Source organism: Coenobita brevimanus, chromosome 24, assembly GCF_032717465.1.
Source record: "Coenobita brevimanus isolate Jiangsu-jjx chromosome 24, ASM3271746v2, whole genome shotgun sequence".
In the NCBI taxonomy this organism is placed as follows: Eukaryota; Metazoa; Arthropoda; class Malacostraca; order Decapoda; family Coenobitidae; genus Coenobita; species Coenobita brevimanus.
This window is the reverse complement of record NC_136977.1, coordinates 56,603,601-56,630,043: the sequence shown is the minus strand read 5'-3', so window position 1 is coordinate 56,630,043 and position 26,443 is coordinate 56,603,601. Positions and strand designations below refer to the sequence as shown.

At 38.1% G+C, this 26,443-nt stretch overlaps 2 protein-coding genes across 3 annotated transcripts in view; one reads left to right on the top strand and one right to left on the bottom strand.

Moving 5' to 3' along the window:
• Positions 1–3,083: 3,083 nt before the first annotated feature.
• On the bottom strand, positions 3,084–16,109 carry eIF1A (eukaryotic translation initiation factor 1A). Its single transcript, XM_080267643.1, has 6 exons — positions 16,007–16,109; positions 11,794–11,888; positions 11,113–11,208; positions 8,221–8,353; positions 6,404–6,510; positions 3,084–4,256 (listed from the first exon to the last, which is right to left on the bottom strand). Exons 1-6 carry the CDS (start codon positions 16,020–16,022, stop codon positions 4,251–4,253), a joined length of 453 nt encoding a protein of 150 aa, XP_080123769.1. The 5' UTR covers positions 16,023–16,109; the 3' UTR covers positions 3,084–4,250.
• A 2,907-nt stretch (positions 16,110–19,016) lies between these two features.
• The window catches only part of nompB (intraflagellar transport protein 88-like protein nompB), a 31,799-nt gene continuing 24,372 nt past the window's right edge, over positions 19,017–26,443 (top strand). For both annotated transcript variants that reach the window (XM_080267546.1, XM_080267545.1), the window contains exons 1-7: positions 19,017–19,205; positions 19,674–19,754; positions 21,720–21,895; positions 22,868–23,063; positions 23,447–23,664; positions 24,245–24,476; positions 25,495–25,652. In XM_080267546.1, the coding sequence (XP_080123672.1) occupies positions 19,059–19,205; positions 19,674–19,754; positions 21,720–21,895; positions 22,868–23,063; positions 23,447–23,664; positions 24,245–24,476; positions 25,495–25,652 (1,208 nt within the window). In that variant the 5' untranslated portion in view covers positions 19,017–19,058. The remainder of the gene's footprint in view (positions 19,206–19,673; positions 19,755–21,719; positions 21,896–22,867; positions 23,064–23,446; positions 23,665–24,244; positions 24,477–25,494; positions 25,653–26,443) is intronic.

Genomic DNA, 26,443 nt, shown 5'->3' with positions numbered 1-26,443 from the left:
GACTTGAGGGCAACTAATGAAGAGCACAATTATGCAGAAAATTGTGGATGCATGATTTATAAGGCTACAAGATTGACTTTAACGTTCCTGATACAGTGGGCGTAGGCCTATTATGGGCAGCAATAGATTATTACTGGAAGGAACATAAGCAACCAAAGAGGCGCGGTTTCTGTTATGTTAGGTCCATAAGAATAACAGGAAATAAAAGATGGCGATTCTGCTGTTCTGCATGTCCGGCTGATTTTTGTCAGTCTATCTCGAGGTCATATTTTTGTCATCCATTTTTGGCTTGCAAGGTGGACGCATCGAATATCACTGAAAACTTACCTGTATCTATTGTTGCTTAAGTGTTCTTTGAGTAAGTCTGCTTAACAGGCTTCCTACAAGAAGCTTGTGAACAGTGCATTTTGGAGTGGTAGGACCAGAAACCAAGTTGTGTTTTGGATGGTTTTATTATAGACAATGAAATGTCACTTACAGCATGACAGGGTTATTGCCAATCTCTATACAATTGGTGCATAAGTAATAATTGTAATGTAGCCCCAGGTTTATCTGAAACATGAACCCAATGGACTGCAGGCTGAAGCTGCCCTCCTGCAGCCCATCATCCACCTTTCAGGGGATGGGGCAGTTGAGGAACCTTTGTATAACTGGGAAGTGAAGCTGCCTGGTTATACTGTACTGGTGTCACCACACGAAGGTGTCCCTTTCCAACACCTTCAACGTGTGATAAAATACTTAACAGGATATAACCCACTGAGTGTGGGGATGTCTTTTTCATATTACTGTTCTCATCTGGTGATTTTATTCAACTGCGGATAAAATATTTGGACATGAGAGGGGTTAAATATAAATTTAACAAAACTCTTCAGTGAGGCATTCCCCAAAATTAAAAAAATGTCTCATAACAGTATGAGTAAACTACAAAAAGGACATCCCCTGGGTTCAAGGGGTAGCAAATGCAATCCGGTTTAAGGTATGCTCTAGGAATAGGAAAATGCCTCTAGGTTGATGACAGAACTTGAGAGTTTGAAGTGTGGTTAGATTAAACCAGGGATATCTAGCATTACCTATTAGCACGGCAGAACATAAAAGTGATAGAACATACAAAGTGAAGACAGAGTATACAGGTAGAGGCAGTCATCACTCGAAGTATTTCACTTAAATTTGGTATATTATTATTATTGATGAATTAACACCTAGTATCACTTGACACTTTTTGATTCACTATAAAGTTTTGAAACCAAAAGTTAGTGTTTTGTGTAATAACCCCTCAATAACAAAACTATTAGAATGTCTCAAAGTTGTTCCACTAAAATATAGTACTTTGCACACATCCTTGACTTGGTGTGAGAACTTATTACATAACATTTTAATAACTTTCAAATTAACAAAAAAAAAAAAACTTACAAATCCTATTAGCCACAGATCTATGCATCAGAGAGAGATAGAGAGAGAGAGAGAGAGAGAGAGAGTACTGTACCTAGCACCACATTCCATAAACTCCAAAACATTATCTGGACGACTGAACTGTAGAGAATAAATAAAAAACTATTAGTTGCATACAGTAAATCAGAGCTAAGAAAGAATATAACACTTTCCATTTAGAAACTATGAAATGCTGTGAAGTGGTTGAAGAGAAACACAAGTGGCATTGATGTGTGGACATAACGCTAGAAGAAAATAAGTGTAAAGGATGGTGCTTCAGAGTGAGATATTTGGTAATGCTGAAAGCGGAAGTTCTCCAGTTATATGGGAGAAGAGAACTTATAAAATCATGATGACAGAGTTGGGAATGGAAGACTGGTTGATATAGCACAAAGAGATGTGAAAAGGTAAAGCTGCCTGGGAGTTCCAGGGAGGGAGCAAGATAACTGCAAGACGGATAAATGAAGTGCATCATCTCATTACCATGATCATGTCTCAAAACTACTACAATCATGAAAATGGCATTACATTATCACTACCAACTTGCAGATTCTCCAAGAGAGGTATGAGCATGACTTTTCAACCAACAATTACTGCATTAGTTTTCATGAGTACAGAAGAGGGCCCCCTATTTATGGCTTGCAGCTCATTACAATATATCAAGTAGACTTCATGAGGATGGGACAAACTTGTCCTCCTCTTATAAAACAAAGGACAATGAAGAAACACAGAACCCCTGTACTATGCTGCTGCCATTTATCCATGATTTGATTCAACTCTTCAGCTGATCCCTTTGCCTGGGGATACTACTTTATCTTCCAGCCAATAAAAATTCCTTCAGCTCAGATCTCCCATGCTGGGGGTTAACCTTATTGTCTCCCAAAGAAATTCAGCAAATCATGTTCAGACTTGTCAGCGAGTCAGATGGAGGGGGGAAGAGGAAAGGGGAGACTGAGGATGAGATGGAAAGGTAAATGAATGTGGGAGGTGTCAGTTGAGTAGAGGATGGCCTAATGAGAGGCCAGATCACAAGGAAGCAATTCACCTGCACCCACCCCTTCTGGTACTATGATGTCTGGCTGTATGTAGGTAGACAGATAAATTTTGCAGTCTTTGACTACCAACTTGACACATGGGTAAGGTGGTGAAAAACACATAAGGGTCCAAAGTTATGGATTTATGCAAATCCCCCCCCTCATTTTCTGGTTTACAAAGAACATACCCTACATTTCTGAAGTTGATAAAATTGTAAATACAGTAGTGTTAAGTATACATGTATTTTTCCTGAATTCAGATTTGGTATGACATTTTAACTATGACTGACACATACCATAAAATCACGAGACAACAGCTCTAACTGCAGGCCATTGGCATGGTTTAGTGAGGAATGATCTCCGTCCCCTTGAGAATGAATTCATCATGTCTTTGATTTACTGGTACAGTATTCTGCTGATTCCAAAATTCTGACATGTTCCGTAACTTCACGTACCCTGACCCAATTCCAGATGAAATAAAGGATTAGGTTAGTGATGAATATTATTAAAAATTTCAGCAGTCATATTCACTGAACGTCAATAGCAAAGTACAATAGATATACCGGTATAAGCTTAAGTTCTTAACTCTACAAGGTACTGCATTGTAGTGAAAAACCCATAGGATATTATTAAGCTTTATATTAAAAAATAATTAAAAGTCTTGAATATCACTGTGACAAATACTTCACTTGTACAGGGAACAGAACTTACCAATTTTCCACCTACTACTGAATATCTTGCAATAACACTGAAAGTTACAATAGATATGATAAATTTATCTTATGCTGAGACTGATACATACTTGAAAAGTATCCTAACAACAATGGGTACAGAAAGGTGGAAATACTGTACAGAACTAAATATATTCCTAAAAAAAAAAAAAAAAAAAAAAAAAAAAAAAAAATTTAAAGTTTCCTTATATAACAATGCTTGGAAGTGCATGTCTCTACACAGTGAATGTTAGCAACTACCAGGTGGGTATGTAATAAGATAAATAAAATTCTTTATTAGATGTTAGCTATACTTTTGCTGGTTTAAGCAAGCGATAAGTGAGATGTTTCTTCCAAGCAGGCCCATCATTTTTACCCTCTCCCCACCCACCCCCCAACCTGCTGCCCCATCTCAAAACAGACTGCAAGTCAACCTATGGTACTTGTGAAATCAAAACCCGCTTTCTAAAATTCTGTATACAGTGTAACATCTTTGCTTGTGCTTCACACAGATGAAAATTTTTTCAGGCATTTTACTGAAAGACCTTGCAGGGATATAATTTGATTATAAATTATTCCAAGGTGACTGTAAAAGTGAAACTTAAGGAAGAAGATTATTTCAGTATGTGACATACTTCTCACTAAGCATGCCACACCTGAGAATCACATTCCCTTTTTTTAATGAGATTTCAACCTGTGTTGCAATCAATTATCATTAATGCATTGTTGGTTGAGAAAAATTTATTTGTACCAACTATTTCTTCCTATACTTAAATTTACATAATTCTCTCATGCTGCCTGCATTACAATCACATTCATATGTAGCTTTGTAATTCACAAGTGGCTTATATAAAGCCACTTGTAAACTACTATGAGGTGATTTATCAGTTATAATGAAGATTTGGTGTTCTACTGCATAACTGTTTTATATTTTCAAGAGGTCTGATTCCATAAAACATTTAATAATGTTTCATATAGTAAAGCTGTTAATAAAGAATCATGCCCCTCCTAGGCTACAAATCTGATGACAGGCCTGCTTCCAACTGCACCCACCAAACATCTCTATGTGGAGGAACTCTCATATCTGAAAAAGAATAAAAAATATCAGAAACTAGAAAGCACTCAGGGAGTGCATACCTCCACCAATGCAACTGCTATTCAAAAGGATCTGGATCTGCCCCAAAATGTAATCAGTTCTTTCTTGGTCCATGGCCCACCTTTCCTCAAAATTTCATTGAGAACTTTTGGAGACAATGTGTGGTATACTCTGAATCCAGATCTGTCCCCAAAGGTAAAAATTTCTTCCTTAGCCCATTGACCATCCTTCCACAAAATTTCATCAAAACCCATTCATAACTTTCAGAGTACTGGTGATCCCGGATTCGGATCCACCCCAAAATTTAATCAATTCTTTCTTGGTCTATGGCCCAACTTTCCACAAAATTTCATGGAAATTAAATGAGAACTTTTGGAGACATTGTGTGGGATACTCCAGGTCTGTCCCCATATTTAATCACTTCTTCCTTGGACCTTGGACCATGGCCCACCCTTCCACAAAATTTCATCAAAATCTGTTCATAACTTTAGGAGTGATCCTGCTAACAGACAAACAAACAAACAAACTAAAACTCAGGGTAAAACATAACCTCTTTGGCGGAGGTTATAATGAGCTGTACATTTCAGCCACAGAACATAATACAGTGAGCCATTCCATATCAATGCTGGGGTGAGATAACAATGTGAAATGTACCTACAGTTGTTCAGAACATTATATTATGAGGACAAGGTTGTGAGAAGTGAAAACAGGAGTAAAGATGATGATGAATATGGAAGGACTGGAGTACTTCAGACCTGACTATGTACTGTATGTAACATCATGCTGCTTGACGAATGTTAAAAGGACCCATGAAGATCAGTGTCATTTCACGGGTATCTGAGTAACATGGTGTGAAAATAAATGCATTTAATATTAAAGTGATATTTCCTGGGAGATGGTTGATTCAAGGTACCGGTGAGTGACAAGACTTGAAATGGTGACTATTCTAAATACCCTGGTATAATGACACAAAAACTGGTTAATTCCCAAAGGAAGTAGACAACAGCAATGGGGGGGGGGGGGAAGTAGCCACTTATGACACTGGACTCAACAATGCAGAGTGCCGCAGGAGGAATTCATGGTGTGCTAGTGCACCCAACATACGGGTAAGTTTGACAGTCATGAGAGAGGGCAGTGAAAATATGACTGTTCAAGCATGGGTGTGGGTTGCAAAAGTTGGTGAGAATAACCTATACAGATCCACAAAAAATGATATTTGAAGGAGTTTAATGATCAAAAGCTTGATGGAATGTGCTTACAGGCATAAGAGTAATCATATGAAAAGAATGGCTAAGAATAGGAAGATGGAAGTGTACTTGTAAACAAGCGTGGGAAGACGGGTGGAAGACCAAGAAGATGGCTTGATATGTCAAGTGAATATGTAAAGGATTTAGGTATGGAGGCAAAAGAACTGACAAGATATGGAAATGGAAGTATCTAGTGTTCACAAGGATTGAGATGCACTCATTGCTGAACTTGGAAAAAAAAAGAAAAGAAAAAAAAAGGGGGGGGGGGACTGTGTGAGGTGGGAGCTAACCCTTCCCAAGACTTGAATGACAAGTAAATGAATGTGTGACCCATTTCACTGGCCCTCCTATTAATACTTCTACCTTTAAGCACTCCTACTTGTGATTCATCTTCATTCCTACCCCACCTATTAGTGGGTTAGGGTGATTGACTATTTATGGAAAATTATTTACCAGTACTGGAATTACATTCTGATCTCAATTTTGATTTTTATAAACTCCATTTACTTTATCATTCTGAGCTCTCTTCCACTCAAGAATGGGGTGAAGAACAAGGAAGATAAAATAGCTGTACTAAAAAGGGCAGTGGCAGGGTACTGGAAACTCCTACCTTGTACTAGCATAGGAATGTAACAATACCATTCACCAATACTTATGCTGCAGGCATCCCCACAGCTCTGACAACAAAGAAAGGGGATCTACCTTTAAATTTCCTTCATCCTGTGATTTTTGTCCCACAATATGAAACAAAAGTGCTCTGGTCTTTCCACCCAACACAAGGGAAACTGGGTCAAAATAATGAATGTGATGATATACTTTCTCAAACACTAATGAAGTTTAGATACAAGTGTAAGTGCTTTATTCTATAAATAACCCCTTAAAACTTACCGCATCAATATCAGCAACAACATCCTCTTCCTCTTCTGAGTAGTCATCAAACTCAATGTCATCATCCATGCCATCTTCGACGAATGTTGCATTCTCGTTGACCTTGACTGATTGGGAAATTGTTTTTTTTAATTCACAATTTCTAAAAAGTGATACTCATTACTCAAATACATATAAAACTTACAGTCCTCTCAACACTTGCGCTGTTGTTAGCATGATGAAACAATCATTCAGTAAATCATAAGAAAGTACACATCATCATCATTAAATCCTACGTTGCCCCATTAGGAGCATAGAAGCCCGGGGCTATGCAAGTTGGTCCTGACATTTAAGATGAGAGTGACCAGCCTCACTTATCCCTGAGTGGCATTACGTGAGCAATAAAACCCAACCACCCCTCAGGTATAAACCTTCACCGGCTCAATCCAATTGGCATATCTATCTATCTATCTATCTATCTACATACTACTGGGCTTGAGAAAACCCACTAATAACTAATGCACCTACAGTAGTTTGAGAAGAATGACCCTCCCTTTGATAAGTGGACTATTGATCAATGAGGGTGGTTTCAATCACAACAATGGCAAAGGATAGTTGGATAACTGAATTTCAATAAAACAGCCTTAACTGCTCTTTTAATATCCAAAAATGTTACATGAGCAATCCTATAATACCACCAAAACATACCTGAATAGGAAAACAGTATTTGAATATGTATCAATGCATACTGCTGTACGGTATTTGATATTAAAACCCATGTGATAACACAGTGTTGGTGTGCTCTGACAGCCTCTGCTAATAGTGACAAAAATAAATAGGTTGATTATAATCTTTACTGTCTCTTGGGACTCTCATACTTTGAAAAAGAGTTATCACTTTGTATGCTACTGAAAGAATCTAAGGGCATGAGGAAATATTTAGTTACCACAGCATCTACAAAGAATCTAAGGGAATGAAGTAATTTATAGTTGACACTGCATTTACAAAGGATCCAAAGAGTTTAACATACAGTACAACAGCCACATGTTTCATCACTATCAAAATAATCACTCCTCTCTCACATACTTCATGTTCCTCTCCTTCTATCAGTGTCATTTCCAGTATCTCCATGCACTCCCTTTGCTCAACAAGCATTCTGAATCATCTATTATCTCAATTTCCACTCTATTATGTCTAAGTTTGATCATTTGTTTAGCTATCTCTAATCAGCTCCACATGCCTCCAGATACCTTAACTACACTGTTCGCAATTATGATTAGTCACCCAACACCGCCAGTCTGTCAGCCGCATACATAACACATTACTGTAGTTGGTAACAGAATCTTTGTCATAAAAAGCATTTCTTTCACAGCTACTCATACTTCTATCCATTAATACCTCTTCTTAACACCTGCAGCTTTCCTGACCTGGATCACTGCTCCCATTTCCAAATTACCAATCATTCCAGGTATAAAAATCTGCAGAAACACACTGTCAAACCATCATTCATTCCAAGACAATGCTGTATCAATGTCTTTTTCTTTCACCTTTATTTCAATAATTCCCTAAATCACACATTCCAAATCCCAACAGAAACTATTTCAATAAATATGGTGCCCTAATCACTGTTGATGAATTCTGGAATGGAAAATTTGGCAAAAGGTAGCTACGTTACTATCATTCCTACTAATTATACCCGCACTAATGCACCCATGTGTACGTGTGTGCATGAGTGCGTGTGCAAAAACACACACACACACACACACACACACACACACACACACACACACACACACACACATTCTAAACAGACTGTACCGTGTATGGAATATAAATACCTGATTCTGGGATCTCGCCATATGACTTCAGATTTCGAGCCTCATCAGCATTGTATTTAAGAATCACATCAGCTTTTTTGTCCTGGTAGTCTCTCAGTCCAAGAAGAATGATATCACCCTGGTTGATCCACACCTGAAAGTTGTATATGCAATGCATCAGTCAGTTCAGTCCATAACTATTTGGCTATTTGGATTTTTCTCAAGAAAATTATGGTCTGAAGTTAATCTGAATAAATTTATGCATTCATAGTAAAGAGAAGGTTAAATGAAACTCTTTACCCTATAGCTGTAAAGATTTCTCTAGCTGAAAAATACTGCCATGTTACCTAAATACAATTTCCACTGCCATGTTACCTAAATATAATTTCGAAGTCTGTCCATGGCAACCCAGAAGTTATTATCAATCTTCCCATATACACATTAAATTATTTATAACATAATTCCAGTCCACAAAAAAAAAAAAATAATAATAATAATAAAAATAAAAGGTTAATCTTTTCAAAATCTGTTCTATGAGGATCTGTCTGAAATTCTAAAAACTACCAAAGAACGGAGCACTATGCTGGTCAAGTGACTGAAATGACGATGACATATACATTCAGTATGCTGTATATATATATAATGTGTACTGTAGTATTTTCTTTACACACACACACACACACACACACACACAAAAATATATACTGGTACCTGCATACTTGTACACCAACACAAATAACAGCTAGCCTGCACATACTGAAAGTACTGTACCAGTATGAATGTCTATGAGGTCTGTTCAGAAAATATCCGACCTTAGGTAAAAAAAAAAAAAAACTTACCAGTTGAACTAGAACACTAATCCCCCTCAGAGCAGACCCCTTCTGACCTGACACAGGTAGCCCAGCACTCTTTCCACTGCCTGAAACGTGTTTCAAAGTTGGTTTTCGGTATCTCCTCCAGGTGCTTCGTCGCACTCGTCATGATCTCTTTTCTTGGATGAATGTTGCTCAATATATGTTGCAGTGTGCAAATTGCAATCTAGACATCCTGAAGACTATTATCACTGGAGATGAGACTTGGGTGTATGGGTAGGATCTAGAAATCAAAGCATGGTCGTCTCAGCGGAAGCATGCAGGATTGCCTTTAAAAAAAAAAAAAAAAAAAAAAAAAAAAAAAGGCATGACACGTCTGCAGCAAGTTGAAATGCACTCGCATGTTGACAGTTTTTTTTCAACTGCCATAGTAATGTGCATCTGGAATGCACTCCACAAGGTCAGAAGGTCAACAAACATTACTACCCCAGCGTTAGTCTTCGTGATGCAGTTCGACAGAAGTGACCAGACCTTTGGAGAGCATCAAGTTGGAAGCTGCAGCATGACAAGGCCCCTGCCCATTCTCCTCCACTGATTCAGGAATTTTTGGCCAAGCACAACATCCCGCAGGTACAGCAGGCTCCCTACTCACTAGACATCGTTCCGTGCAACTTTTGGTTATTCCCCAAGCTCAAAACTCTTCTGAAGAGTTCCTGATTTCAGACGAGAGAAGAAATCATGACGAATGCGACGAAGCATCTGCAGGAGCTACCGAAAACCAACTCTGAAAAATGTTTCAGGCAGTGGAAAGAATGCGGGATACATGTATCAAGTCAGAAGGGGCACACCTTGAAGGAGATTATTGTCCTAATGTTAGCTATTTGTTTTTTTACAGCCTCCGGTCAGATACTTTCTGAACGGATATCATACACCATGATGACCATGAAGGGCACTGCAGAGCAAAATGTAACGTAACTAGATCAACAACCAGTGGTCAGGTGGAGTAAAATGAATTCTCTAAGAGCATGTTGTGCTGCTGCTGCTGACAATCTTTTATAAGTGACAGCTGGGCAAGGGATAAGACTGTTTTCAAGGACTGAGGCTGTAACAATAACCTTTTCTCAAAACAGATCCTAACACAAGCAAACTAGATGATGCAAATAATAACACAGAGACATGTGGCAAGAAGAAAGCCAAGAAAAACTTGGAGGAATGGAAGATGAAAAGAAATTGCTCTGTATGAGGAATCTACTGGAATAGGAAAAACCAAAGGAGTAAGATATGACAGAGAGATATACAAACAAGAATATACTGAGGTACTATCAATCTAAACGAATGCATGGAGGATGATGCTGATGAGAACTTCTGACAGGAAACCTGATGGTATCAGTGGAGGAGTAACCTCTGCCGGGCTGATTCTTTTTAGGGCAGTTTACCTCCCCCAAGTCATTATTTTATAACCAATGAAAATTTTATCCCACAGCTTATAATTCTTGCAGCTCGGTCCATGCAGACCTCCACTGTGTTTCATATGAGGTATACAGCTTGCCAAGGTTTAAGAGGTAATGTGCTCAAAAGTGGTACGGTACACAGTGGCAGATGGAAGGAGAACTGACTCTTGGTGGTAGACAAATGAAAAGATAATGTAACCAACAGAAACTTATACTGTTACCATCCCTTGCCAAAAGAGAATGGAGGGTCAAGAAGGAATAGCAAAACATGAACTAGGTGTTCAGTACAGAATTACCCATGGTGGTAACAGAAATTCCATGGAAATAATAAGTCTACTGATAAGAGAGCAAATGTATGCTTGCCTATAGTTATGGTTATTTTGAGAGAATGGTTAGGCCTATGAACAGCCTTGTGAAAAGGGTGCACTGTATGTGAGTCCAAAGGTTGGAGGAGGCATGACAGGGCAAGATGGTACATGAATTTCATACATGACAAAGAAAGTGACAAAGATGGAACATTCTTTTTGTAAACTGGTTGCTGACATACGGTACGTTGTATCTATATGAGAAACCATAACTAACATTTGTTCATTCCCACCGACAAGACTTGCTATGTGATGTATATACCGGTATCCTTACACAAACAGTACCTTCTTCCGAAGCTTTCCTCGGATATGACACAGTCGCTTCATGCCATCTGTAAAGCAGAGTGCCTCCAGTCGTCCATTTCCAAGCATTTTTGTGACCTGAAAATATTGAAACAATGGTAAGTAAACATGGCCAACATGAAATTTGTAACAAGAGTCCCATATTACTCTGTGTGAGGTGTAGGTACCAACAATATTAGTACTGAAGAAAACCTCATTGACTTAAACTAAATTTTCCAAGAAAGATCATGGGAAAAGGAATATAAGCCCACACAAATGTATAATTATGTGCTTTAACCTAAGGGATACCATTTGTGCTGTGACTGACTGTGCAGTTATAAGATATAGCAACTGAATTTGATAAGGGGAAAAAAAATAATCATACTCCAATCAATATGATGGGATGATCAGAAAAGCCATCTGAATGAACAACAAAACAATATTATAAAAGCAGCAATATATCTCCATCTGAAAAGGAGAAAGGTCTAAATTCACTGTGTTCTTTTCATTCTAACCTATAAATCAGAAACCTAGAATCTAACAATGTCTTCAGAATGAAAACTTAGGGAAGTGCAAGAAATGCAGATGCTGATGATGAGGCCTATCCTGAACTTCCTTTTTTCTGTCTTTTGTTGTCTAACCTCATGCTGTTTTAATGGGAATTGTACAGTTTCATTTCATTACCTGAGCATATTCTTGCCCTTCTTCTTTGAAGATCAATTCACGCTTCTCTGCTTCATTCTCATTCTTACCACGTCTCCTGTTCTTTCCTCCCTTTCCTGGAAGGATAATTAATGGATATTACCTCCTAATAAACTATGTGAAAGGAAAATGTGAGGTTAACCATAAATATAAGAATTTAATAATGGTACTTGAAGATCCTAGGTGGAAGGTCAAGAAAGTAGTAATTACCCTTGGGGTTAAAAAGGTAAATTAACCTTGGTGTTCATTACCAGAGTGTGAGTAAAGGAAATTAATAACCAGGGGAGTGAATCTACAGTCCACACTAAACACAGACTGTCAACACTGACACTGGTTGGCACCCATGGATGCTATCAGTACAGAAAGGTTGAGTACCATACAGCACGGTATCATATCGTTTACATCATGCTGTACTGCATGTATTGGCCTTCGTGCAATTTTTTCTAATCTGAACAAGATCCCTAACCACTTTCTGCTCAGTTGACGGTCAACAGCAGTCAGACTGGGGTCAATCTTGCTATAGCCTATTTGATCTCATCTGAGAAAAGAAGAGCCTTAAGCCTTTGAAAGCTAGCAGCTGATTGGCCATCTAAGTGCATTCATTAGTAATGATGTGTCTTAAATATTCTGGTAATCCTTAAGGAGAGACAGAACAGCCTCTTCAAAATTTTGTTTAGAAACTCTTACATACCCGTGAACTGTGTCATTATATGTGTGTACAGAAGTATGTTTTCAAAGAAAGAAAATTTTATTACCGTATTTCCTGTACCGGTATGATAAGACGGTACAAGTCCTAAGACATATCCTATAATATGCTAGTTTTTTTTTTTTTTTTTTTTTTTGGGGGGGGGGGGATTGAGGATTTATTAGCTTACTGTAGCAGTAAGTCTAAGGTGCCAACTCTACAGTATGGTGTCATTTTTCTTTCTGGCACAGCAAATTATCACATATTGGACCTGTTATCAAATATTTGTGGTTATTATTAATTAGATGTACTGTACCTAGTTCAGCGCAATTTTATACCTATTCACATCGCACATCAGCAACAACTAATAGTTGCCATTACAAGGCGTGTAAACACACTGGCGACAGTGTGTTTACATCCAGCTCCCATCAGCTGATGTTTTTATGTTCACCAGTTCAAATGAACCTTTACAACCCACATCCCTGACAGAATTCACTCAATTCAGCCAACAAAGTCATTATCGTACTATTGCTTTATTACTAATACGGTATATCAGTACATATTGACAGATTCCATTTTAAAATACCATACAACCAGTCACCAGATACTACAGTATATTTATTGTATAAAAGATCCATGATGCCTCTCAGCTGCCCTGCTGCCGTGTTGTTTAGCATACTCTATTTCTCGTGACTGGGGATCATGAGTGCGTTTAACTCTTGACCGGTATTCACGAATGCTTGTATCTCATGACTGGGGTTTGTGAGAGGTTGTATCTCGTAACTGGGGTTCGTGAGGGTTGGCAAACTCCTTGCTACAACTTAGAAGCAGGGTGATTTTTGAGTGCACATTTCTGGGGGAAAAAATGTCTTATCATACGGGTAACACTGTATATAAAAGATGGGTTAGGTTACGTCTGCGTAACATAGGTTGAGTTGGATTAGACTAAGTTTGGTTAAGAAAACTTACATTAGGTTTGATAATGAACACTAATAAGTTTAACTTCATGCAAACAAATTGTGCGCTAAGATAGTGTGCATCTGTCTGTGGAGCACGACAAGATGGCGTCCATCTGTCTTCGGTGCCACTCAGGAATGAAAAACAAAGACTGCATTTTAAACACTCCACAACTTATTTATTAAAATGCGCACACACACACACTCAGCACGTGTTTAAGTTTCAATGTTTTTTATAACTTATTATATAAGTACTGTGGCGTATCACATTTCATAAGAGATCTTTGTTTTACATTGCAATGTGCTAGAGACAAACGAGCACCATTTCAAAGTTTTTTTTGGTACTAATCCAACCTCATCTGTGCAAATTTAACCAAAGCTAACAAATTATCCTGCATTAATCTAACCTTGTCTGCGCAAATTTAACCAAAGCTAACTTAAATTATCCTAATCTATTATAAATTACCTTATTTCATGTTAACCAAACTAACTTATCTCAAATGAACCAACCTAAATTAAATTTAACCTAATCAGTTCCAACCTAACCTACCCAAAATTAACCTAACATACCATACCACACCTTACTGCCTTCCCACCAGTGTAAGGCAGACATGAAATCGATCTTCAAGACGAACATGGAATCAATAAAATACAAAATACAGTAGTATCAAATACACAAAATCCCCCAAAACAGAGGATCGACTCCAACAACTAGAGTATCGGGTTTGACAACGCATGCCTTTTCGGTACCTATAAAATTGTGACATGAATATAACAGATCACGAATGGCATCCTTGTCATGCAATTCATGTTCCTTATTGTATACTGTCTTTTCCTCATTTGCTGATGGATCCTATTCTTACTCGAAAATGTATTTCTGTACACCTTCATCAAATCTCTGAGTAGATCCACAGGTACGTATAAATTTCTGCAAATTTTTAAGAGATGGTCTTAGGTCTCCTTAACCCCCATCCACCAGGTACCATGTATACACGTCACAATCAGGGTGTGTAGCCACTACCTCCAGGTAGTGGCTACACACAGAAGTGTCTTCCCGCCACCTTTTGATCCAGCCACCATTTCATCTCGCCACCAACGGGTAAGGACGGAACCCCTCTATACCACACAGGCGAGTCACTTTGTCTCTAGTCTGCGCCAGGTGTAAAATGCTTTCTTCAGGTTCCTCTTTGTCTGATTCCATCTGCGCTGCCTGTAGCCAATTGCATCGTCCACCCCTGACAGCCTCTTTCCAATTATATATACTAGAATAGGGCTGTGATAGTGCCATAAGGTATGCCTTGTATGCAACAGGGTCTAGTTTATCTATGGTGCAGTAAATTATCATGCTGAGAGCTAGGCCATAGTCAGCGCCACAGGCAAATGCACGAACATGTCCAGCTCTTGAAGTGAAAATTAGTTCTCTTCCCCACATCATAACTCATCAACCCAACAACCTACAGACCTGGGGATACTTTCATATGCAAGAGGATGAGTTGATGAGTAAAATGGCCATTAATCTGTTTCCCTAACTGTTATAGTTTCCAAGATATTAAGGCTTGAAAACAAACCATTTTCTGCAGTTTCCAAAAAATCGCCCATAAAATGAGGTGACGATATTGTTAAATATTGCCCAGCATGTGGTGGTTAAGAATTACCTATATTTTTTTTTTATCATGAGGGTTGTAATAACCATTTGATGATAAAACCGCTCAAATAATACATATTTTTTCTGCACAGCTTAATTTTAAAATGAGACTTACCAGTATGAGGTCTAACACAATGCTGAGGAGTCAAAAACCACAGATGACAGGTTTACAGTACAGTGTGAAGATAAAAGTACACTGCATTGATCTCACTGAGAAGCTGAGTAATGATCACAGGTCAAAGGTGCAGGACAGACTGACAAGCCATGTGTGCACTACTTGCTGAGAACTGACCTACCCTAACCTAACAATCTATGCAAACCTAAACACACAGATAAATACTAGCCCCCTAGCAGGTTTTGGAAGGACTCCACTGTCATTAAAACTAGCTCCTCTGTTTAAATGTATGGCGATTGGAAATTTATTTGAAAAATATTTACCCATCAAAACAACTGTTGAATAGGGATGAAAAATAAACAAAACAATGAGAAACTACAATAAACAACTGAAAAAGTCCTTCTGATGATGTCCCTAAACCACAATTTTATCGTACATTCCAATAAATGAGACTAAAATGGGCACCAACCCCAAAATCACGCAAGAATATCAATTTGCTTTCTACGGTACCAGAGTATAAAAAACAAATGCTTTCCAATAACTGTCTTAGACTAACTCTTCTATGAACTTCAAAAACAAAATACTGTAATACTGGGACTAACAGTATCACACAGCCGACACACAAGCAGAATTCTGGCTAAGACAATATTCACTGGTCATCATGGAAAAATAGGACTACGTTGCACGACCATTGTTCCCTTCAGTAGATCATTTAACGGTATGCCTTTTTCTACAGAGCCTGAGCAACCCCTCACAGGCAAAAAGCAATTTATGAAGCATTAAAATGCACGTACCTTTATTCTTGGGCATTTTGTCTTATGGTATACAGAGCAGAGCAAATAAGATAACTGAGCCACTCGTGAGACATCAGCTGCTGGCGCACAGGGATGGTGCAAGGGATCAAATGAGGTATTGGTGTCTAGTTTTTTTTTACATTTTAAACATTCACAAACGCGTATAATGACGCATAATTATAAAGCTAAAAAAGCCATGTAAAATTGATATTTTAAACATAGAAATTATTTTTAAATGACGCTCATTTGAATATTGATGAAGCTATTTTTTTGTAGCATAAACATAATGTTTAATGTAAAAAAAATCAATAATATAATTAAATCCAGGGCTAGATAATAAAGACATGCTATTGTAATTTCCTTAATATAGTTATGAAGTGAACACTGCGACTGCGTCAACAACATTCCAGGAGCGAAAAACTTCAAACGTCAAGTGTGGTTCAGCTGTCAAACCTGCGAAGAGCGATTTCATAAAAGAATTTCAGTCGAATTAAGTATTTGGATATTTCTGCAGGTAACAACAAACGAAAGTGACAGTCTTTATTGTCCATAATACTCTAGCATTACGTACATTGACTAACGCGAATCCATAACCAGAAAACCCAATAGAGGGACATGATATGTAACTTGGTCTGGATGCGAAGTTTTTGGTGATGTTTTTGGCAGTATAAACTGAAATGAAATGTGTAAAATGTAGAAACTTATTCCTGTTCCTTGTGGTTAGAATAAGTTTTAAAAACCGAGTATAGAGAGAATAAACCAAAAGAACTAGTAAAAAAGTACCATAGTAGCCAGATTCAGCATACTGTTGAGGGGTGATAGAATATGGTTATGTAGGTGGTAATGGAAAGATGATAAGAGTCTGATTGATCTCTGGGATAGGTGTCAGATGAGTCTCTTCTGGTGTTTGCCATGTTTTGGGCTGAAAATTTAACTTAAAAGGAATTCAACTCCTGCTCTAGTAATTAAAGGAACTGTTGATTCTCAGTAAGTGTACCATCACAGAGATAGTCATAATGTAAGCCATAATGTGAAAATTAGGTTAAATTTTCCTCTGCTTCACTCATATCCCAACACAGCATCTACTGGTATCTCATTCTCCCTTCTTCTTATTTCGTTACTACACGAATTACAGCGTTGGAGCATGCAGGCAGGTTCTTTATGGATCACCCTTTGCTTAATTGCACCTAGTCATGAAGCTCAGAGGTTCAGATTATGGGTTTTTTTCTTTATTTAAGTTTGTATATCCAATGCCATCCTCTATGAAGGACCCAGCACATTAAATGACTTTTTGACTTTGGTGATATTTTTCCAATTAATTTCTCCTGTTTCCAGATTGTTGTATTTAGAGCAACTTTGTTGTAGTGGATGGGTAAGTGAAGGCTATATCTAACTTCTCCAGTGCAAAAAATCACTGAAGGTGAATATCAGCCTCTTACCGTAGTAAGGATTATTTGCCATCAGAGTGAATGAGTTAAATAACTACTGCATGAAATTACTGCTAGTGAGATAAACTGTAATGCTGGAGAGGTACCGTAGCGATATACTGTACTTAGTATTCCACATTTTGCCCATCTGCTTGGTCCGTACTTATATGTTCCCCTTTTAAGTAATTTTGAAGACTGTCAGATGCCATCCTTGATGGAGGGTACTTTGCACTAAAGGAGCAATTTCCTTCCATTATGTCTCAGCTACACATTCTGTGCTGTCTGTCTCAAGCCGTCTTCTTGGTTCTCCATAGTACAGTACTTGCATTCTGTTATCAGATGTTCACTCATTATTTCACTGAACCTCCACCGTGCACACATCTTTCACACCATATCATCACCAGTCATTTTTCCCACTCACCCTTTCACTTTAAGAGAGTCCATCTTTGTCTTAAGCAACAGTTTTAAGGGTCATTCTCCTTCCTTCCTTTTTAACTGTTCACATTCTGAGAATGTTTTACTGATCCCTTCCCTCCCATGCCATTTTTCCAGTCCTGCAATGCTTTCTTTGCTACTCTTTTGTATAATGCCATTATGCATTCTTTGTCCTTGCCAATTTGTACATTTCAGCTATCACCTGTACTTTCAGACTTGCTTCCAGATGTACTATATACAGTATTGTTCTCTTCCTGTTTTCCTCATCATTCTGCAGCACTCCTGTACTTTTCTCATTTTTATGTGTGAAGGTACGGTATAGCCTAAATGAGATAGTTTGTTCTGTGAGACCAGCAGTGCTGTGTGCCGACCACCACTTTGCCTACTCAAATGCTCTCTTTGGTCAGTGTTCTTTTGCCCTTGGCATCTGACCTCATTTAATATTAAAGCTTTGTCTTTCTATCTTCAAAACTATTCTATCCCATTTCTCTTTGTATCACTTCCCTTGTTGTATAGTTGCATCCATCTGGTTCTCATGATCGTATTTTGGGCCATATCCAGCTTCTTAACTTGTCCTTCTGTAAGGTACAGCTAATCATATCTAATCGGGAATCGACACTTGCACAGTATTTTCACTTCTATGCACAGTCCTCCCTCACTTTCGTACCAGTATGTAAATACCTTAAACTTTTCTGTCACAAGATAATTGGATGTAGCTTAGGAGACCTCTTAGAGCAAAGGATTACAGTGTTTTAAAGAAGACCTATGAAACAGCTACAGTAAGCTTAGGTTGCTTGATACAGTATATAGTCCTTTTTTTTATCATCAAGTACCATCAGATTTCTTCCAAGAATGCTGAGTTTGGAATACAGTCATAATATGATTTAAATTAGGGAAAACTAGACAAGTGATATGATAACCAGAATTATTTTTGTTCTTCACAGTATCATCAAATCTTTGTAGGTCTGTGTAAAGTCCTGTGCATTTCTTGAAGCTTCATAATGCTGATTTGTTTTTATTTATTATGTCCAGTATGTTGTATGATACAGCAGTATGAACTTACTGTATGTGTACAGGTATACTTTATATATAGCTGTTTATATACATTTGTTATTCTTTAGTCCAAGGACCTGCAGTGGTGAATTTCAGAGAAGTGAGTCTTTGGATTAAAACTGCGAAGATCAAAGACCATGGAAACCTTAAGATTTGCTGGGGAGGATGATGATGACTTATACTCTGGCTTCAACGAAGTTCACCCAGCTCTTGATACCCGTCACCTGCAGAATGACCAGGGGTTTCAGGAAGCTGTGCGCACCAGCCATGGACGCAGACCTCCAGTAAGTAATAGTTTTTTTTTAGCATCTGTAAACAGTATGTTTTATAATCAGAACAGTGCAGTCTCTGCATATATACGTGCTGATATTAAGCCTGAATAATATACAGTATTGTAGTGTCCTTGTAAAACAATTAACTCTAAGCCCTTGGCCACCCCGTTTGGGATACATGGCGTCTGGCAATGAATTAATGAATGAATTGCAGTGTGCAGTAGTGTTTTATAGTTACACTATATTATGCTAGATACCTTCAGTGACGTGAATGTACAATACTGTACTGTATAATTTTGCTTTTGGTAGCTGAGTTAAATTTCTCTGATTAGACATTTTGTACAGTTCTTATTTTGCTGTAGTTAGGAACTGAGTCATACACTAAACTGGAATTTGTGTGAAGTAAGTATGAAGAGTAATGTATTAATGTCCCTGAGACTGGCATGTATAGTTACTAATGCAGGTGATGTTTTCCACTAGACACAGAGTCGAGGCCCAGGCACTGCAGCACGCCTAACTTCAGCGGCAGTGCCACGACTGGGTACCTCTCAAGGGACAGGGGTAACGTAAAGCTATATTTACAGTTCTGTATCTTGATATTTCCTAAGTGCTTATTAAAACTATTTTGTTGAATTTTGAAAACTTCTGTGGTGTTTTATATTTTATGATAATTTAAACCAGATTCAGTCATCCTCCACTTCACAGTTTCGATCTTGCTGTTTTTGGTCATTCATATGTAACTAAACCATCTCAAAAAACACTCGTTGAAAATGTATTATGGGATGATTTAATAACCTGTGTCGTTAAATCATCTGAACATACACATTAAACAGTAGATTCTAATGTCCGGTGCTGTTTGGGAAGACGACAAAGAATTTTTAGGTTATCGTGTAATTAAATTATGGTTGTAGGGACCCATTTAGAAAGGTTTTAATTCTTTGCAGAGATTCTTTATTTGTGTTTTTTTGTGTTCTCTAACCCCTTCAACTAGTTAGCATGAATCTGTTGCATTAATACACTGCTTGGCCTATTTGATTTAATTTTTTACAAGTTGTGTGCTCCAATAGTATAGCCATATTGAGAGAATAGATAGGCTGAAACTGGAATATGTGAGTGAGTCTGAAGTGGGAGGAGGCATGATAGGCTTCAAAGTTGAAAGTAATGGTAAATTAATATGTGAGAAAGTGTGCTATGGAATCTGATGAAGCTAAGGAACTAACAGTGGATTTAAGTGCATGAATGCTTGTACAGAAAAGCACACAGCAAGGGTTTGGTATCCCTTTTTGTAACTTGGTAGTCAGCTACATTACTATCCATCAGGTGTATATAAAGTTCATGTAAAATGAAAACACAAATAAATATGCATATATGGTTATGGTGTTGAAGTGGAGCCAAGATTCTGAAGGCTTAGATGATTTGTGAATGATTGTGCAACCCATTTCACAAGGCATCCTTTTGATAGTTCTCCAGCTTTTTTGCTTTCTCATTCTTTGTGTCTGGATCCCACTTCACCTCATCTTTAGATGCTAATAAGAGGATGGGCAGGTGGAAAGGAATATATACTGTAGTAGTTTATGATTCTGTAAAGATGTTCAGTTCTGAACTTGATAGCTCTCTGCTTGCAGGACCTAGCACAGTAATTGGTTGAATTACAATACTGTATTAGTATGTCGCCGTTTAGCTGTGCATATACAGTACGATACCGGTACCTGTGATTCAAGTTATGCACTGCATTTTGTATAGTACACTCAGATGCTTATCTAATGAACCACTTCATCTGATGATGTGTTTCATCCCTCCATTCATCATCCAATCCTACATTGCCCCATGAGGAGCGTAGGAGCCCGGGGCTAGGCAGTTGGTCACCGATATTTAAGATGAGAGTGGCCAGCCTCACTCATCCCTGAGTGGCATTACATGAGCAGTCAGCCCCAACCACCCTTTGGATATAAACCTTCACCGGCTCAATCCGATTGGAGCACAATAATTACCCACTAAACCACCAGGTGCCAGTGATGTTTCAATTATTTTTATTCTTGCTATATCCAAACAGTTTTTGGGAGACCTCATGTAGTTCAGGGGTAGATTAAGACTATATCTATCCTCATCACTTTGAAATATCAATCCAAAGATTTTAAAAATTAGATAACAAGAATGAAATGCAAAATACATCATCAGACTGACATGATTAGGCCTAATTCATTGTTCCAATTTATTTTCCCCAGCCTGGAGTTAATTCATTTTTCCTATTCATTTTCCCCAGCCTGGAGTTAATTCATTTTTCCTATTCATTTTCCTCAGGCTGGATTTAATTCGTTGTCCATATTCATTTTTCTCAGGTTGGGGTTAATTCAGTGTTGACCATTTTCTGAAGTTTGGAGTTAATTCATTGCCTCAAATAATTTTCCTCAGGCTGCAGTTACTGTAATTCATTTTCCTCAGATAGAGTTAATTCATTGTTCCTATTTATTTTCTCTTGCCTGAGAGTAACTCATTTAATTCATTGTTTTTATTCACTTTTCCCAGGTTCCTCTACACAGCTCATTAGGGCAAGTAGGTGGAGGAGGGTCAAGCGATGGACTGAGACGGCCCATGACAAGCATGAGGGGCACTGGGTACTCCTCTCAGGGTGCAATATTTGACCCTCTCAACCAGGCCAGCAAGGGCCCTGCTCCACCTCTAATCTCAAAAACAGAGGAAAGGTGTGTTTTTAACCCCTTCAGTTTGGTGACAGGTTTTATTTTGTACTTACTGTCTCTGGAAAGGCCTTTTGGCTTAAAAGAGACTTTTTTTTAATTGGTGAGGTTAGAAACTACTTTACCCTTTCATCGTTGGAGGTCCATCCTAATGAACAGAATCTGTGGTGGTGGCTTAAGTAGAATGAGAAATACATCACTCAACTGATGATGTTCATGAGGGAGTTTGGTTGGTGGGAACCCCATCACATCACTGTGTGCATTTACTGTAACTTAAATTGTCTTGTGGACCTTTTTATTTTTAGGAAGAGAAATGGTAAGGACACTATGCATCTGCCTATATTACAGTAATATGTATTTTTGTCCACAATTATTACTGTGTTGTTGTACCCATCCATGAGTGTTATAACATAATTCTTTCCCATCCTCATTCATGTTGCATCTGTAGCTTGTGCCATCATTTTGCACATCAAGTATTGTAGTCATACATACACTACCTTGTCCATTCATCCATCTTACATTCAGGTGGGCCATTTCCATGTTGTGTTTTTTAACATCAGTAATTTTACAGACTATCCCTGTTATTCTGACACACTGATATTTGGATATATACATATTTATGCAAATACTGTATATGTATGTATGTATACTTAGCTCCCTACATGTCAGCAAGTGGGTTGGTGGAGGGTTAGTGACCCTCCCTGTAAAACAAATAACTCAAAGTCAAATGGCCACCCTTTACGGGATTATGGCATCTGGCGATAGATAGATAGATAGATATATATTTAATCTTAGTTTTCTATGATTTGATATGCTTTATATTGTGTCAGATTAAATTAGTGTGCACCAACGGGTGATTGGGATTTGTTGCTTATTCTGATTTATTTATATTTCTCTATGTGTTGTATTATAAAGTACAGTATCTAAATTCTGTGCTTAAATTTCCTTGTTATGTCATATACAGTATATATTTTGCAGCCCAGAAGAGAAGATAAAAGCTCTTGAACGGAGAGTGATGGGCCTGATAGAGGAGTCATGTTTGGCAGCATCTCGTGGTGAAGTACGTTTGGCATTAGATCGAGCCAAGGAGGCATCCAGCAAAGAACGCTCTCTTATACGTCAGCGAGAACAGGCTGGACTTTCAGATGGGCACAACCTCGACCTCACTTTCTCTGTAATTACCTATACCAAGTAATTTTTATTAGGTAAAGTCTGTTGCAATGCAAAGGCTTCATCTGATTTACTCTAGCCTTATTTCATTCGATATTTGAAATTTTACGTATTTCATCATTCTACCGTTTTGGTGCCTAACTGTTGCTCTCAGTATGTTCCAACAATTTATCCCATTTGTTCATCTGTTAACTAGGCAGCCTGTGATCATATTTCTGACATTCATCTGTTCCCCATATCAGATAAAACTTTGATAATGATGATGATGATGCTTTCAGTTTCATTGTACTTTGATCGTACCTCACTGTGTCTCTTAGGTAGGAATTATGGTTGGAATGATGATGAAGATGATAGTGATGTCAGAAATATGTTGTAACTTACTTTCAGGTGCTGTTCAATCTTGCCAACCAGTATGCTGCCAATGACATGTATACAGAGGCCCTGAATACCTACCAAGTCATCACCAAAGACAGGATGTTCAATAACTCTGGTCGGCTCCGTGTCAACATGGGCAACATTCATTACAAGATGGGCCAGTACAACAAAGCAATAAAATTTTATAGGATGGCACTGGATCAAGTACCAAATACCCACAAAAGTATGAGGTACTGTAAATAGCAAAAAATTACAACTGCATTATACTCTTTTCACTTTAACTCGACCCAAATTTTCCATCTCTTCATCTTACGTGCCGAGCTGTAGCCAGAGATTAACAGTTGAATATTGTGCTTTTCATAAGGAAGTCCTGTGAAAAAGATCTAGAGCTGTAGCATTGTCTTCTGTTGTGGAACTACATGAAATAAGCTGCAAAAGGGTGAAAATCTTTATCTTTTACTACTGATATGCTGTATCATAGTTTCCAAATTTGTGTTGTACTATGATATCACTGTACATGTTGATGCTTTAGCTGTATTATTTACTTCTTACTTAAGACTGTAATTTAACAGAACAGTTCAGTGCAGTGTACTTTTCATTATTCTGATGAATTCATCAGCACCTGAATTGCAAGAAGCCTTTAACTTACATAGTGAATATTTTATAAGAGCACCCATTTCCTCAGATTTACGTCCCCAGAGAGGTCACAGAGCTTTGCTTTGGTTCTTCCCATCCTGTGTGCTAGCAGGAAATTAGGATGATAATGGTGTCTTTCTAGTCTACTCTATATCTGTGGATTTTATTCTACAGGATCAAGATCATGCATAACATTGGCCTGGTGTTTGTACGTATGGGCCAGTACTCAGAGGCGTGCACCAGCTTTGAGTACATCATGCAGGAAGAGGCAAACTTCAAGACTGGCCTGGACTTGGTGACAGCCTATTATGCCCTTGGAGACAAAGAAAAGATGAAAAAGGGATTCCTGCGTCTCCTGGAGTGTCAGCTGGATATTGATGATGATGAGAAATATACAGCTTCATCGGTCAGTAATGAAACTCCTCTGTTACAGTGATGATGACATTATAATCATCATCATCATTAACACTGTATACAGTGTATCTTCTAGGCACAGAAAGAAGCAACTGCACAATGCTTATCAGTTTTTTCTGTTGAGCTCTGTGTAAAGATAGCTGCACCTTGTATTACAGTACTTCATTCATAGTCAGGTTTCTTTTTCATTAAAAAAATATATATATATAGGTAGAATGCATTTTAAATATAAAATGTCAGTTCATATCCAGAGGTACTGTACTTATTTTCTTACACTTAACTAAAGGGCTTTTGCAGACCCAAAGCACTGTGGGAAAATTTTGAGGCACTTAGGAAGATCAGTTCCAGATGTTTTTATGACTACTTTTCCCCAAATCTCAGTTGGTCTGGTAAGACCATCTTGGCTCACATTTGAAGAGCAGGTAGAATGTGCACTTAATTCCATTGAATAATGAATTTCTAACATTCAGTTACATAGGAAAATTTATTGTTGTACTCTTAAGAGAAGCAGCCCTAGCTAGTCAGTGAGCCAAACCAGACCCACAACCCAGTAATGTGAAGCCTTATTTCATCTGCTTTAGTATAAATATTGATCCTTGATGAGTGTGTTCGACGGGAAGGAAGAATGAATCGAAAGAACCTTTGGTTGGATTGCCCAAATATTTGTCTCCACAGACCTACTGCAGGAGACAAATAATTTGATGGCTCTGCAAAAGCCTGTTTTCTCTTGTGATTTGTTGTTCCTCCACCCAGGAAGGTGGAGGGATGCATTTACAGAGAGAAACCACGGAGTGGGCAGAACCATAGCTACATTTCTTCTCCTCCTCCTCCTTCCTAAGTGTGAATAGGACCCACCATCATTGCTCTTCCTGCGTGATGCCTTGTGGCTTTTGGCTTTACATTGCTGCATCAACAGGAAAATTGTAATCAGGATATGTAACATCCCATAAGTCAGTAAGGAATGTACTGATTGGTTACAGAGACATTCATTATTGTTATGTGTGTTTCAGGATGATACCCAGGCAAATCTCATATTGGAAGTAATTCGCAATGATCCCTTGCGCAAAATTGAGCGTCAGATGAAGCAGGAGGCAGAACGTTCGATACTCACTGCTGCCAAACTTATCTCACCAGTCATTGAGAACTCTTTCAGTGCTGGCTACAACTGGTAAGGATATGCATATTTATCATATAGATTTCATGTTTAGTGTAACATTGGAAGAGTGATGAATGATTATATAAAATATTAAATTTGACAGAAAGCCATCAGTTACTGTATCTAGTTCCAGTGTTTCAATGTCAGTGTACAGTACAAGTGTGCAACTTTGGTATGGCATGAGAGTAACAAGGCAGTAGTAACAGAATTGGAAATGGAATTACTGAGAAATGTGTGTAGAGTGCGTAGAATGGATAGGAAAAGAGAGCTCATGGTCTGTGGAAGATGTGGATTAAGGAAGTCAGTTAATAATAGGTTAGAAGAGAGTGTGCTTGAGTGGTATGGTTATGTGGAGAGAAGAGATACAGTAGCTATGTCATGGGTATATCTGAGTGAGTTTGACAAAGCATGCCAGGCTAAGAAGAAGGTAGGTAGATAGTATAAATAGGAGTGTAAGAAAGTGAGTTATGGAAACTGATGTGGAGTGGGAATTGATGAGGCTGAGTTCGTATCATATCTTTTATAAAGGCTTGGTAACCTAATGGTGGCTCTCTGCACTGTTGGTTAGATAAATTACATATGGAGGGGCACATAATGAAGATTTGGATCGACCTTATGGCAGGTGTATGTGAAGTGCATATATACAAAAAGAAAAATGTGCTGATGGTCAGGAGGAACACATGACTTGATAGCTGTTGGATTGACTCATTATAGCAGGTGTATGTGAAGGGCATTAAAAAAAAGAGTGCAGATGATCAGGCCTGTAAAGTGGAGCCAAGATTTTTTGGGCATCAGTGATTTGT

Coding starts and splice junctions, on each gene's coding strand:
- eIF1A (XM_080267643.1), bottom strand. Junction 8,354..11,112: donor GAGGAAAGCTTCGGAAGAAG/GTACTGTTTGTG, acceptor TACAACTTTCAG/GTGTGGATCAACCAGGGTGA. Junction 6,511..8,220: donor TGGCGAGATCCCAGAATCAG/GTATTTATATTC, acceptor TTTCCCAATCAG/TCAAGGTCAACGAGAATGCA.